The sequence below is a fragment of the Oncorhynchus tshawytscha genome, linkage group LG16 (genome assembly GCF_018296145.1).
Source record: "Oncorhynchus tshawytscha isolate Ot180627B linkage group LG16, Otsh_v2.0, whole genome shotgun sequence".
Lineage (NCBI taxonomy): Eukaryota > Metazoa > Chordata > Actinopteri > Salmoniformes > Salmonidae > Oncorhynchus > Oncorhynchus tshawytscha.
The window spans coordinates 28,923,244-28,936,009 of NC_056444.1; the positions used below are offsets into that span (position 1 = coordinate 28,923,244).

Genomic DNA, 12,766 nt, shown 5'->3' on the forward strand with positions numbered 1-12,766 from the left:
TCTACCCACCCAACCTCTCTCTCTATATATACTGTACCTCTCTCTCTCTCTCTCTACCCACCCACCCTAACCTCTCTCTTATATATACTGTACCTCTCTCTCTCTCTACCCACCCACCCTAACCTCTCTCTTATATATACTGTACCTCTCTCTCTCTATCTACCCACCTACCCTAACCTCTCTCTCTTATATATACTGTACCTCTCTCTCTCTCTCTACCCACCCACCCTAACCTCTCTCTCTATATATACTGTACCTCTCTCTCTCTCTCTCTCTCTCTCTCTACCCACCCACCCTAACCTCTCTCTTTATATATACTGTACCTCTCTCTCTCTCTACCCACCCACCCACCCTAACCTCTCTCTCTTATATATACTGTACCTCTCTCTCTCTCTCTACCCACCCACCCTAACCTCTCTCTTATATATACTGTACCTCTCTCTCTCTCTCTACCCACCCACCCTAACCTCTCTCTTATATATACTGTACCTCTCTCTCTCTCTAACTCTCTCTCTCTCTCTCTCTCTCTACCCACCCACCTCAACCTCTCTCTCTTATATATACTGTACCTCTCTCTCTCTCTCTACCCACCCACCTTAACCTCTCTCTCTCTCTCTCTCTCTCTCTCTCTCTACCCACCCTAACCTCTCTCTCTCTCTACCCACCCTAACCTCTCTCTCTCTCTCTCTCTCTCTCTCTACCCACCCTAACCTCTCTCTCTCTCTCTCTACCCACCCACCCTAACCTCTCTCTCTCTCTCTCTCTCTCTCTCTCTCTCTCTCTACCCACCCACCCTAACCTCTCTCTCTCTCTCTCTACCCACCCTAACCTCTCTCTCTCTCTCTCCCACCCTAACCTCTCTCTCTCTCTCTCTCTCTACCCACCCACCCTAACCTCTCTCTCTCTCTCCCACCCTCTCTCTCTCTCTTATATACCCACCCTAACCTCTCTCTCTCTACCCACCCACCCTAACCTCTCTCTTTATATACTGTACCTCTCTCTCTCTACCCACCCACCCACCCTAACCTCTCTCCCACCTTATATATACTGTACATCTCTCTCTCTCCCACCCACCCTAACCTCTCTCTCTCTCTCTCTCTCTCTCTCTCTCTCTCTCTCTCTCTCTCTCTCTACACTTGTCCATTTTAATGAGAACGATTAATGTTCTAATTAAGAATAAAAAGTAACAAATACAATTGAAAGACCGGTCGTATGTTCCACAAACGGCGCTTCAGTCCCTATATAGTGCACTACTTTTGACCAGAGCATATAGAGTAAGTAGTGCACTGTATAGGGAATAGGGTGCCATTTGGAACACAAATTCTTTGCCAGATATTTCTGGTGCAGTACTATAGTAAGCCATGCTGTTTGTTAGATCCCCATGCAGACTCATCTGGACCCACAGTGTCTGCGGCCCAAATGCCATCCTATTCCCTTTATAGTGCACTTCTTTTGACCAGGGTCCATAGGGCTGTGGTTAAAAGTAGTGCACTATATAGGCAATAGGGTGCTATTTTGGACGTAACCAGTGACTCACTCACTCAGTTCATCATGATACTTCTTTTGCTGTGGGTTAACCTGGATCTCTCTGTCTCTGCAGGATGACTATGTGAGGACCTGGGATGAGAATCAGGGAGGCTCTAATGAAAGTAAGCCCCTCAGTTCTTTAACATACTGTATATTATATGTCTATTGTACTGGTGTAGGATCTTAATTAGAGACAGTTTGCTACAGCAGGAAAATAATCAACTTTACTTAGGAAGATTCAGCACCACCACTTTTGAGAAATAACCTGAGAGTGATCATGTTATCCATTATATTTACCTCAATTTCATCAAGTGGTTAGTTGATCGATAAAACATTCTCATAGGAAACAAAAAACGAGCTCTTGAAAGCTGACTAAATCAGTATATAGCTAGCTAGCCAGCCATCCATCTGAGGGACAGGTCGGCAACATCGCAGGGATCATTGCCAGGCCAGGAATTAGGGGTTGACGATCACTTGGTTTATCAGACACGACAATGTCCATTAGAATGAGAGTGCACCCAGATGTGCTTCAGCCCAGGTCACATAAAAAGGTAACCAAAAGGTGCACAACTGAGGTATCACACACTAGACTGGTGTTTTAGACAAGGCAAGATACATGTTTGTTTACAATCCAATTTGTATTCTAAGGTCAGATGCTGTACACACGTGACCTCAGTGAAAACGTCAAGTGATGTTAGAGATGTTAGCTCGCTGTAACAGCAGCCGTCTGACTGTATCTTTCTCCCTGAGGAGGTTCTGAGCTCTGCTGTCGACCAACTACCAATCAACATTGAGTAGCCTAGCCTGTCTTCTCTTCTCTGCTCTCCTCTTCTCTGTCTTTAATTGAGCCACAGGCCGATGGAGTCATGACCTCCAGGTTGCATTCCAAATGGAACCCTATTCCCTATAATGGTGCACTACCTTTTATAGTAAACTGTATATGAAAAATAGTGCCATTTGGAACACAAGCTTGAAGTTGTGTCCATGACCATTGTGTTGTGTCTTGATTTGCAGCTCAAATAAAGTGGTGGGAATAGAATGGCTGAGTCCATTAGTACTGCTATATCTCCCCGAGCTTAATTAGCGGGTAATTATGACTTCTTGTAGAGGTCTGGAGAGAGAGGGGGAGAGGGGGGAGAGAGGGGATGAGGGGGAGGGAGAGATTATACTTTCTACTATTGTGTTTTCTTGCTGGAGTCCATTTTGTGACATTGTATTTTATAATATTGTCAATAATTGAAATATCAAACAATGCTGTAGGAATTGTTGATGCTCTCAACTGATCTCTCTCTCTCGCGCTCCTCTGAGGGGCCCCAGTGTTGAGGATCAGCGTGGCAGACGTGTTGTTACCTATCCTTATCACCTGGGGGCGGCCCGTCAGGAAGTCCAGGATCCAATTGCAGAAGGAGGTGTTTAGTCACAGGGTCCTTACCTTATTGATGAGCTTTGAGGGCACTATGGTGTTGAACGCTAAGCTGTAGTCAATGAATAGCATTCTCACATAGGTGTTCCTTTTGTCCAGGTGGAAAAGGGCAGTGTGGAGTGCAATAGAGATTTCATCATCTGTGGATCTGTTGGGGAGGTATGTAAATAGAATCGGGTCTAGGGTTTCTGGATAATGTTGTTGATGTGAGCCATGACCAGCCTTTCGCACAGGGACTATGATGGTCTGCTTAAAACATGTTGGTATTACAGACTTGGACAAGAAGAGGTTGAAAATGTCAGTGAAGACCCTTCCCAGTTGGTTAGTGCATGCTCGCAGTACACATTCTGGTAATCCTTCTGTCCCTGCGGCCTTGTGAATGTTGACCTGTTTAAAGGCGCTCCGACACATTCCAAGATCGCGTAGCAGTTCAGACATCTTTGTCTTGTCGTGTCCGTGTATATATCTTCCCCCCCCCTCCTTTGTATATATTTCGTATATATTTTTAATATTTTTAACCTCAGTTTCAACAATACTCTCCTGCAACCCGCCTCACCCAATTCAAATCAAAGTTAATTTGTCACGTGCGCCGAATACAACAGGTGTAGTAGACTTTACAGTGAAATGCTTAGTTACAGGCTCTAACCAATAGTGCGAAAGAAAATGATTTAGCACCTGATTTTGTGTGTGTGTGTGTGTAAGTGAATAAATAAAACAGAGTAAAAAGACATTTGAAAATAACAGTAGCAAGGCTGGTTAGTCAGCCTTGCTACTGTTATTTTCCACCATAATTTGCAAATAAATTCATTAAAAATCCTACAATGTGATTTTCTGAAAATTTTTTCTCATTTTGTCTGTCATAGTTGAAGTGTACCTATGATGAAAATTACAGGCCTCTCTCATCTTTTTAAGTGGGAGAACTTGAACAATTGGTGGCTGACTAAATACTTTTTTGCCCCACTGTATATGATGAACAGAGAGTAGCAGTAGCGTAAAAGAGGGGTTGGTTGGTGGGTGGTTGTTGGTGGGACACAATGCAGATAGCCCGGTTAGCTGATGTGCGGGAGCACTGGTTGGTCGGGCCAATTGAGGTAGTATGTACATGAATGTATAGTTAAAGTGACTAGTTAAAGATAAACATAGAGTAGCAGCAGCATAAAAGAGGGGTTGGGGGGGCACACAATGCAAATAGACCGGGTAACCATTTGGTTACCTGTTCAGGAGTCTTATGGCTTGTGGGTAAAAACTGTTGAAGCCTTTTTGTCCTAGACTACAGTCCTGTAGTTTAGCATCTGCTTCATCTGACCATTGTTTTTATAGACCGAGTCACTGGTGCTTCCTGTTTAATTTTTGCTTGTAAGTAGGAATCAGGAGGATAGAATTGTGGTCGGATTTACCAAATGGAGGGCGAGGGAGAGTTTTGTACGTGTATCTGTGTGTGGAGTACAGGTGATCTAGATTTTTTTTCCCCTCTGGTTGCACATTTCAAATGTTGATAGAGATTTGGTAAAACTAATTTAAGTTTTCCATTCATTAAATTCCCGGGCCTCTAAGAGCGCCGCCTCTGGATGAGCGTCTTCCTGTTTGCTTATGGCGGAATACAGCTCAATGAGCGCGGTCTTAGTGCCAGCATTGGTCTGTGGTGGTATGTAGACAGCTATGAAAAATACAGATATAAACTCTCTAGGTAGATAGTGTGGTCTACAGCTTATCATCAGGTTGAGAGAGGGGAAGAGATACAGAGAGAGTGAGATAAATGGTGAAAAGAGAGAGGGATTTATGGAGATGGATATAAAGAAAGAGATGGATAGATTTGTGTGTGTGTGTGTGTGTGTGTGTGTGTGTGTGTGTGTGTGTGTGTGTGTGTGTGTGTGTGTGTGTGTGTGTGTGTCAGTGTGATCACTGTAGAGCCAGGCGGAGCAGGTTGGCTTTTATACCCCATTCATACACAGACCAAAATTCCACTAATTTACCATGCTTAGGTTTTATACCAGCTTTCTAATATATCTGAAAGGGGTAGGTGTTAAAATACACAGAAAAAAAGCCGGCTAAAGACAGAGTCATGATTCCTTAACACTTCCATTGTTTAACCCCTCCCTAATTTAAATTGCAAACAGCCCCCATGGTTCAACAAATTCTCCACCCCTCCCAATTGGCCAGTTACCCACTGAAATGTATAAAAGGGGTATACCTGCAAAGAAGTGGAAAATAAGGGGCTGTTTGAAAGGGGGTCATACGAACATTGCCTTATATATATATTTTTTTACAGGTAACATACCTCATCTTCTGTCTGAAATGGATGTTATTGCTTGCCCTGGAGGCAGCTCTGCAGAATGGTCACTAGCTAGCACAGCCACAAAGTGGGTGGGTCTGTGTATGTGCATGCATACACACTCATCTGTGTGTGTTCATAAACTGCATGATTACTAAATACACTGAGTAAACAAAACATTAGGAATACCTGCTCTTTTCAGGACGTAGACTCAATATTAGGAAGGTGCTCCTAATATTTTGTACACTCAGTGTATGTCTGAGTCACATCTCCATATAATCAAATCAAACTTTATTTGCCACATGCGCCGAATACAACAAGTGTAGACTTTACCGTGAAATGCTTTACTTACAAGCCCTTAACCAACAGTGTAGTTCAAGAAGAAGAAAATATTTAGCATGTAGGCTAAAATAAAAAGTAATAATAAAAAGTAACACAATAAGACTAACAATAACGAGTCTATATACAAGGGGCACCGGTACCGAGTCAGTGTGCAGAGGTACAGGCTAGTTGAGGTATAGCCTATCTATGTCCTGGAAAAAGCAATATGCGATAGCTCTGATGAAATTAGTAGCAGAGAGTTTGTAAACAGAGGATGAGAGATGATGATGACTGAGTTGAGCTCACCGCTCTCCAGTCCCAATCTCCAGGGATTAGCCTGGTGATAATCTGGATTAGGCTGGATTACTGCATGCAGTGCCTAATAAGTAGAGTTAATAGCAGCACACTCTTATGACATAACAAGGATAGAGAAGGAGAGAGAGATGAAGGAAGTGGTGAGAGATGATGTGAGGAAGATGCATAGAGAGAAAGGGGGTGAAGAGTGGGAGACTGAGGAGAGAAGAGAAGAGACATAGATAAAATACAGAGTAGAGGTGGAGGGAGAGAAAGACAATAGAGTTGGAGGGAGACGGAATAAGACAGTGGAGGCGGAGGGAGACGGAATAAGACAGTGGAGGCGGAGGGAGACGGAATAAGACAGTGGAGGCGGAGGGAGACGGAATAAGACAGTGGAGGCGGAGGGAGACGGAATAAGACAGTGGAGGCGGAGGGAGACAGAATAAGACAGTGGAGGCGGAGGGAGACGGAATAAGACAGTGGAGGCGGAGGGAGACGGAATAAGACAGTGGAGGCGGAGGGAGACGGAATAAGACAGTGGAGGCGGAGGGAGACGGAATAAGACAGTGGAGGCGGAGGGAGACGGAATAAGACAGTGGAGGCGGAGGGAGACGGAATAAGACAGTGGAGGCGGAGGGAGACGGAATAAGACAGTGGAGGCGGAGGGAGACGGAATAAGACAGTGGAGGCGGAGGGAGACGGAATAAGACAGTGGAGGCGGAGGGAGACGGAATAAGACAGTGGAGGCGGAGGGAGAGAAAGACAATGGAGGTGGAGGGAGACGGAATAAGACAGTGGAGGCGGAGGGAGACGGAATAAGACAGTGGAGGCGGAGGGAGGCGGAATAAGACAGTGGAGGCGGAGGGAGGCGGAATAAGACAGTGGAGGCGGAGGGAGGCGGAATAAGACAGTGGAGGCGGAGGGAGGCGGAATAAGACAGTGGAGGCGGAGGGAGGCGGAATAAGACAGTGGAGGCGGAGGGAGGCGGAATAAGACAGTGGAGGCGGAGGGAGACGGAATAAGACAGTGGAGGCGGAGGGAGGCGGAATAAGACAGTGGAGGCGGAGGGAGACGGAATAAGACAGTGGAGGCGGAGGGAGACGGAATAAGACAGTGGAGGCGGAGGGAGGCGGAATAAGACAGTGGAGGCGGAGGGAGGCGGAATAAGACAGTGGAGGCGGAGGGAGGCGGAATAAGACAGTGGAGGCGGAGGGAGACGGAATAAGACAGTGGAGGCGGAGGGAGACGGAATAAGACAGTGGAGGCGGAGGGAGACGGAATAAGACAGTGGAGGCGGAGGGAGACGGAATAAGACAGTGGAGGCGAAGGGAGACGGAATAAGACAGTGGAGGCGGAGGGAGAGAAAGACAATGGAGGTGGAGGGAGACGGAATGAGACAGTAGAGGCGGACGGAATGAGACAGTAGAGGCGGAGGGAGACGGAATAAGACAGTGGAGGCGGAGGGAGACGAGAATAAGACAGTGGAGGCGGAGGGGACGGAATGAGACAGTAGAGGCGGACGGAATGAGACAGTAGAGGCGGACGGAATGAGACAGTAGAGGCGGACGGAATGAGACAGTAGAGGCGGACGGAATGAGACAGTAGAGGCGGACGGAATGAGACAGTAGAGGCGGAGGGAGACGGAATGAGACAGTAGAGGAGGAGGGAGACGGAATAAGACAGTAGAGGCGGAGGGAGACGGAGGGAGACGGAATAAGACAGTAGAGGCGGAGGGAGACGGAATAAGACAGTAGAGGCGGAGGGAGACGGAATAAGACAGTAGAGGCGGAGGGAGACGGAATAAGACAGTAGAGGCGGAGGGAGACGGAATAAGACAGTAGAGGCGGAGGGAGACGGAATAAGACAGTAGAGGCGGACGGAATAGACAGTAGAGGCGGACGGAATGAGACAGTAGAGGGGACGGAATGAGACAGTAGAGGCGGACGGAATGGAGGCGGACGGAATGAGACAGTAGAGGCGGACGGAATGAGACAGTAGAGGCGGACGGAATGAGACAGTAGAGGCGGAGGGAGACGGAATGAGACAGTAGAGGAGGAGGGAGACGGAATAAGACAGTAGAGGCGGAGGGAGACGGAGGGAGACGGAATAAGACAGTAGAGGCGGAGGGAGACGGAATAAGACAGTAGAGGCGGAGGGAGACGGAATAAGACAGTAGAGGCGGAGGGAGACGGAGGGAGACGGAATAAGACAGTAGAGGCGGACGGAATGAGACAGTAGAGGCGGACGGAATGAGACAGAGGCGGACGGAATGAGACAGTAGAGGCGGAGGGAGGCGGAGGGAGACGGATAAAGACTGCGGAGGGAGACGGATAAAGACTGCGGAGGGAGACGGATAAAGACTGCGGAGGGAGACGGATAAAGACTGCGGAGGGAGACGGATAAAGACTGCGGAGGGAGACGGATAAAGACTGCGGAGGGAGACGGATAAAGACTGCGGAGGCGGAGGAAGACGGATAAAGACTGCGGAGGCGGAGGAAGACGGATAAAGACTGCGGAGGAAGACGGATAAAGACCGCTACAAATCACATACACCTTTCAAACTAAGACGTTTTTCCACAAACTTTAGCATACCGTCAACATTTTGCCAATTTTTCTTTATCAAATCAAATGTATTTATATAGCCCTTCCTACATCAGCTGATATCTCAAAGTGCTGTACAGAAACCCAGCCTAAAACCCCAATCGGCAAGCAATGCAGGTGTAGAAGCACGGTGGCTAGGAAAAACTCCCTAGAAAGGCCAAAACCTAGGAAGAAACCTAGAGAGGAACCAGGCTATGTGGGGTGGCCAGTCCTCTTCTGGCTGTGCCGGGTGGAGATTATAACAGAACATGGCCAAGATGTTCAAATGTTCATAAATGACCAGCATTTTCGAATAATAATAAGGCAGATTAGTTGAAACTGGAGCAGCAGCACGGCCAGGTGGACTGGGGACAGCAAGGAGGCATCATGTCAGGTAGTCCTGGGGCATGGTCCTAGGGCTCAGGTCCTCCGAGAGAGAGAAAGATAGAGAGAATTAGAGAACACACACTTAGATTCACACAGGACACCGAATAGGACAGGAGAAGTACTCCAGATATAACAAACTGACCCTAGCCCCCCGACACATAAACTACTGCAGCATAAATACTGGAGGCTGAGACAGGAGGGGTCAGGAGACACTGTGGCCCCATCCGAGGACACCCCCGGACAGGGCCAAACAGGAAGGATATAACCCCACCCACTTTGCCAAAGCACAGCCCCCACACCACTAGAGACAGGGCTGAGTATAGCCCACAAAGATCTCCGCCATGGCACAACCCAAGGGGGGGCGCCAACCCAGACAGGATGACCACATCAGTGATTCAACCCACTCAGGTGACGCACCCCTTCCAGGGACGGCATGAGAGTGAGCCCCAGTAAGCCAGTGACTCAGCCCCTGTAATAGGGTTAGAGGCAGAGAATCCCAGTGGAAAGAGGGGAACCGGCCAGGCAGAGACACAAGGGCGGTTCGTTGCTCCATAGCCTTTCCGTTCACCTTCCCACTCCTGGGCCAGACTACACTCAATCATATGACCCACTGAAGAGATGAGTCTTCAGTAAAGACTTAAAGGTTGAGACCGAGTTTGCGTCTCTGACATGGGTAGGCAGACTGTTCCATAAAAATGGAGCTCTACAGGAGAAAGCCCTGCCTCCAACTGTTTGCTTAGAAATTCTAGGGACAATTAGGAGGCCTGCGTCTTGTGACCGTAGCGTACGTGTAGGTATGTACGGCAGGACCAAATCAGAGAGATAGGTAGGAGCAAGCCCATGTAATGCTTTGTAGGTTAGCAGTAAAACCTTGAAATCAGCCCTTGCTTTGACAGGAAGCCAGTGTAGAGAGGCTAGCACTGGAGTAATATGATCAAATTTTTGGGTTCTAGTCAGGATTCTAGCAGCCGTATTTAGCACCAACTGAAGTTTATTTAGTGCTTTATCCGGGTAGCCGGAAAGTAGAGCATTGCAGTAATCTAACCAAGAAGTGACAAAAGCATGGATTAATTTTTCTGCATCATTTTTGGACAGAAAGTTTCTGATTTTTGCAATGTTACGTAGATGGAAAAAAGCTGTCCTTGAAATGGTCTTGATATGTTCTTCAAAAGAGAGATCAGGGTCCAGAGTAACGCCAAGGCCCTTCACAGTTTTATTTGAGACGACTGTACAACCATTAAGATTAATTGTCAGATTCAACAGAAGATCTCTTTGTTTCTTGGGACCTAGAACAAGCATCTCTGTTTTGTCCGAGTTTAAAAGTAGGAAGTTTGCAGCCATCCACTTCCTTATGTCTGAAACACATGCTTCTAGCAAGGGCAATTTTGGGGCTTCACCATGTTTCATTGAAATGTACAGTTGTGTGTCATCCGCATTGCAGTAAAAGTTAACATTATGTTTTCGAATAACATCCCCAAGAGGTAAAATATATAGTGAAAACAATAGTGGTCCTAAAACGGAACCTTGAGGAACACTGAAATTTACAGTTGATTTGTCAGAGGACAAACCATTCACAGAGACAAACTGATATCTTTCCGACAGATAAGATCTAAACCAGGCCAGAACTTGTCCGTGTAGACCAATTTGGGTTTCCAATCTCTCCAAAAGAATGTGGTGATCGATGGTATCAAAAGCAGCACTAAGGTCTAGGAGCACGAGGACAGATGCAGAGCCTCAGTCCGATGCCGTTAAAATGTAATTTACCACCTTCACAAGTGCCGTCTCAGTGCTATGATGGGGTCTAAAACCAGACTGAAGTATTTCGTATACATTGTTTGTCTTCAGGAAGGCAGTAAGTTGCTGCGCAACAGCCTTTTCTAAAATTTTTGAGAGGAATGGAAGATTCGATATAGGCCGATTTAGTTTTTTATATTTTCTGGGTCAAGGTTTGGCTTTTTCAAGAGAGGCTTTATTACTGCCACTTTTAGTGAGTTTGGTACACATCCAGTGGATAGAGAGCTGTTTATTATGTTCAACATAGGAGGGCCAAGCACAGGAAGCAGCTCTTTCAGTAGTTTAGTTGGAATAGGGTCCAGTATGCAGCTTGAGGGTTTAGAGGCCATGATTATTTTCATCATTGTGTCAAGAGATATATTACTAAAACACTTGAGCGTCTCTCTTGATCCTAGCTTTGAAGGAATACGCAGATTTCAAGAGGAGTCCATAATTTGCTTTCTAATAATCATAATATTTTCCTCAAAGAAGTTCATGAATTTATCACTGCTAAAGTGAAAGTCATCCTCTCTTGGGGAATGCTGCTTTTCAGTTAGCTTTGCGACAGTATCAAAAAGGAATTTCGGATTGTTCTTATTTTCCTCAATTAAGTTAGAAAAATAGGATGATCGAGCAGCAGTAAGGGCTCTTCGGTACTGTCTTTCCAAGCTAGTCGGAAGACCTCCAGTTTGGTGTGGCGCCATTTCCGTTCCAATTTTCTGGAAGCTTGCTTCAGAGCTCAGGTATTTTCTGTGTACCAGGGAGCTAGTTTCTTATGAGAAATGTTTTTAGTTTTTATTTCAAAGCCTGTACTTTTATTTCCTCCAATTGACCTAGCTGGTTGAGAATGCCAAGATTGTGCAAACTGTCATCAAGGTCAAGGGTGGCTAATTTGAAGAATCTAAAATCTAAAATGTATTTTGATTTATTTAACACTTTTTTTTGGTTACTACGTGATTTAATGTGTTATTTCATAATTTGGACATCTTCACTATTCTACATTGTAGAAAATAGTAAAAAATTAAAGAAAAACCCTTGAATGAGTAGGTGTGTCCAAACTTTTTACTGGTACTGTATATGTAACCAGGTCAAAAATCCCAACATATGCATCGCAATGCTCCCAAGTAGGGAAATAGAGCCTGCATGAAGAGCCCTGTGGCTTCAGGCTATTTGGCGTGGGAAATGTGGGGACCCGGTATCCAAGTATGCCACAAATATGTGTGTGGAAAACATTTAATCACAAGTAAGACATTTAACTTGTTAAGTAGAAGCAGACAACAAGACAATTGAGTTTAAAAAGGGTCAAGTTTTTGCTGTGAGGTAATGGGGTGACCTAGGTAACCACAGGTTGTTTTCCCCACAGGCAGGCGTTCTATCTAATACGGACTGGGATTATAAAAGACGAATGCCAACAAGAATGTGGTAAAACTTTGGCTGTTTGAAAGGAGACCATATTAACAAAAATCCCCCAAAATATTCACACAACATACCGCAAAGCCTATGTGAAAAGTGTAACAGTTAGACCCGCAGCTCATAGAGCCTGTTGCTATGGAGACATCATCATTGTGGTGCAGGCAATTCTTTAATCCATGGGAGCCTGTTAACACTGGGCTAACCACCTTATGCTATTATACAACACACAACACAACTCCAAGCCTTTCAGCACAAGTGTTGTGGCTGCTGCTATAACAACAACATTTATTTACAATGTTTTCTATGAACCTGGATTGTGTATTTTCTATTTGCATTTATTTCCTTTCTCTTATTTCTTTAGCTGAGGTTAAATCCTCTAAAGAAGTCAACAGACGGTTATGCAGTCGACTGTAGGGCAAAGGCACTAATCAGACAAATAGATCTGTCTTTCTTTTTTCCTTTTCTCTCTAAGGGCCAAGTTGGCAGGCAGTCTGCTCTGTTCTGATTCTGCTGATGCATTCGTGTGAATTAGCTGTGGGTCGAAGCATCAAACCAGCCTGAAGGAGAGAGGAACAGCGGGAAAGAGAGCAAGGGAGAGACCGAGAGAGAGGAGAGGGAGAGACGGAGCAAGAGACGGAGCGAGAGGAGAGGGAGAGACGGAGAGGGAGAGGGGGAGACTGAGAGGGGGAGACTGAGAGGGAGAGACTGAGAGGGGGAGGGGAGAGGGGGAGACTGAGAGGGAGAGACTGAGAGGGGGAGAGGGAGAGGGGGAG

At 46.1% G+C, this 12,766-nt stretch overlaps 1 protein-coding gene across 2 annotated transcripts in view; it reads left to right on the forward strand.

Annotated features, from left to right (window-relative positions):
- The window catches only part of LOC112247198 (testican-2), a 77,859-nt gene that overhangs the window by 31,506 nt on the left and 33,587 nt on the right, over nt 1–12,766 (forward strand). For both annotated transcript variants that reach the window (XM_042299064.1, XM_042299065.1), the window contains one exon: nt 1,601–1,649. In XM_042299064.1, the coding sequence (XP_042154998.1) occupies nt 1,601–1,649 (49 nt within the window). The remainder of the gene's footprint in view (nt 1–1,600; nt 1,650–12,766) is intronic.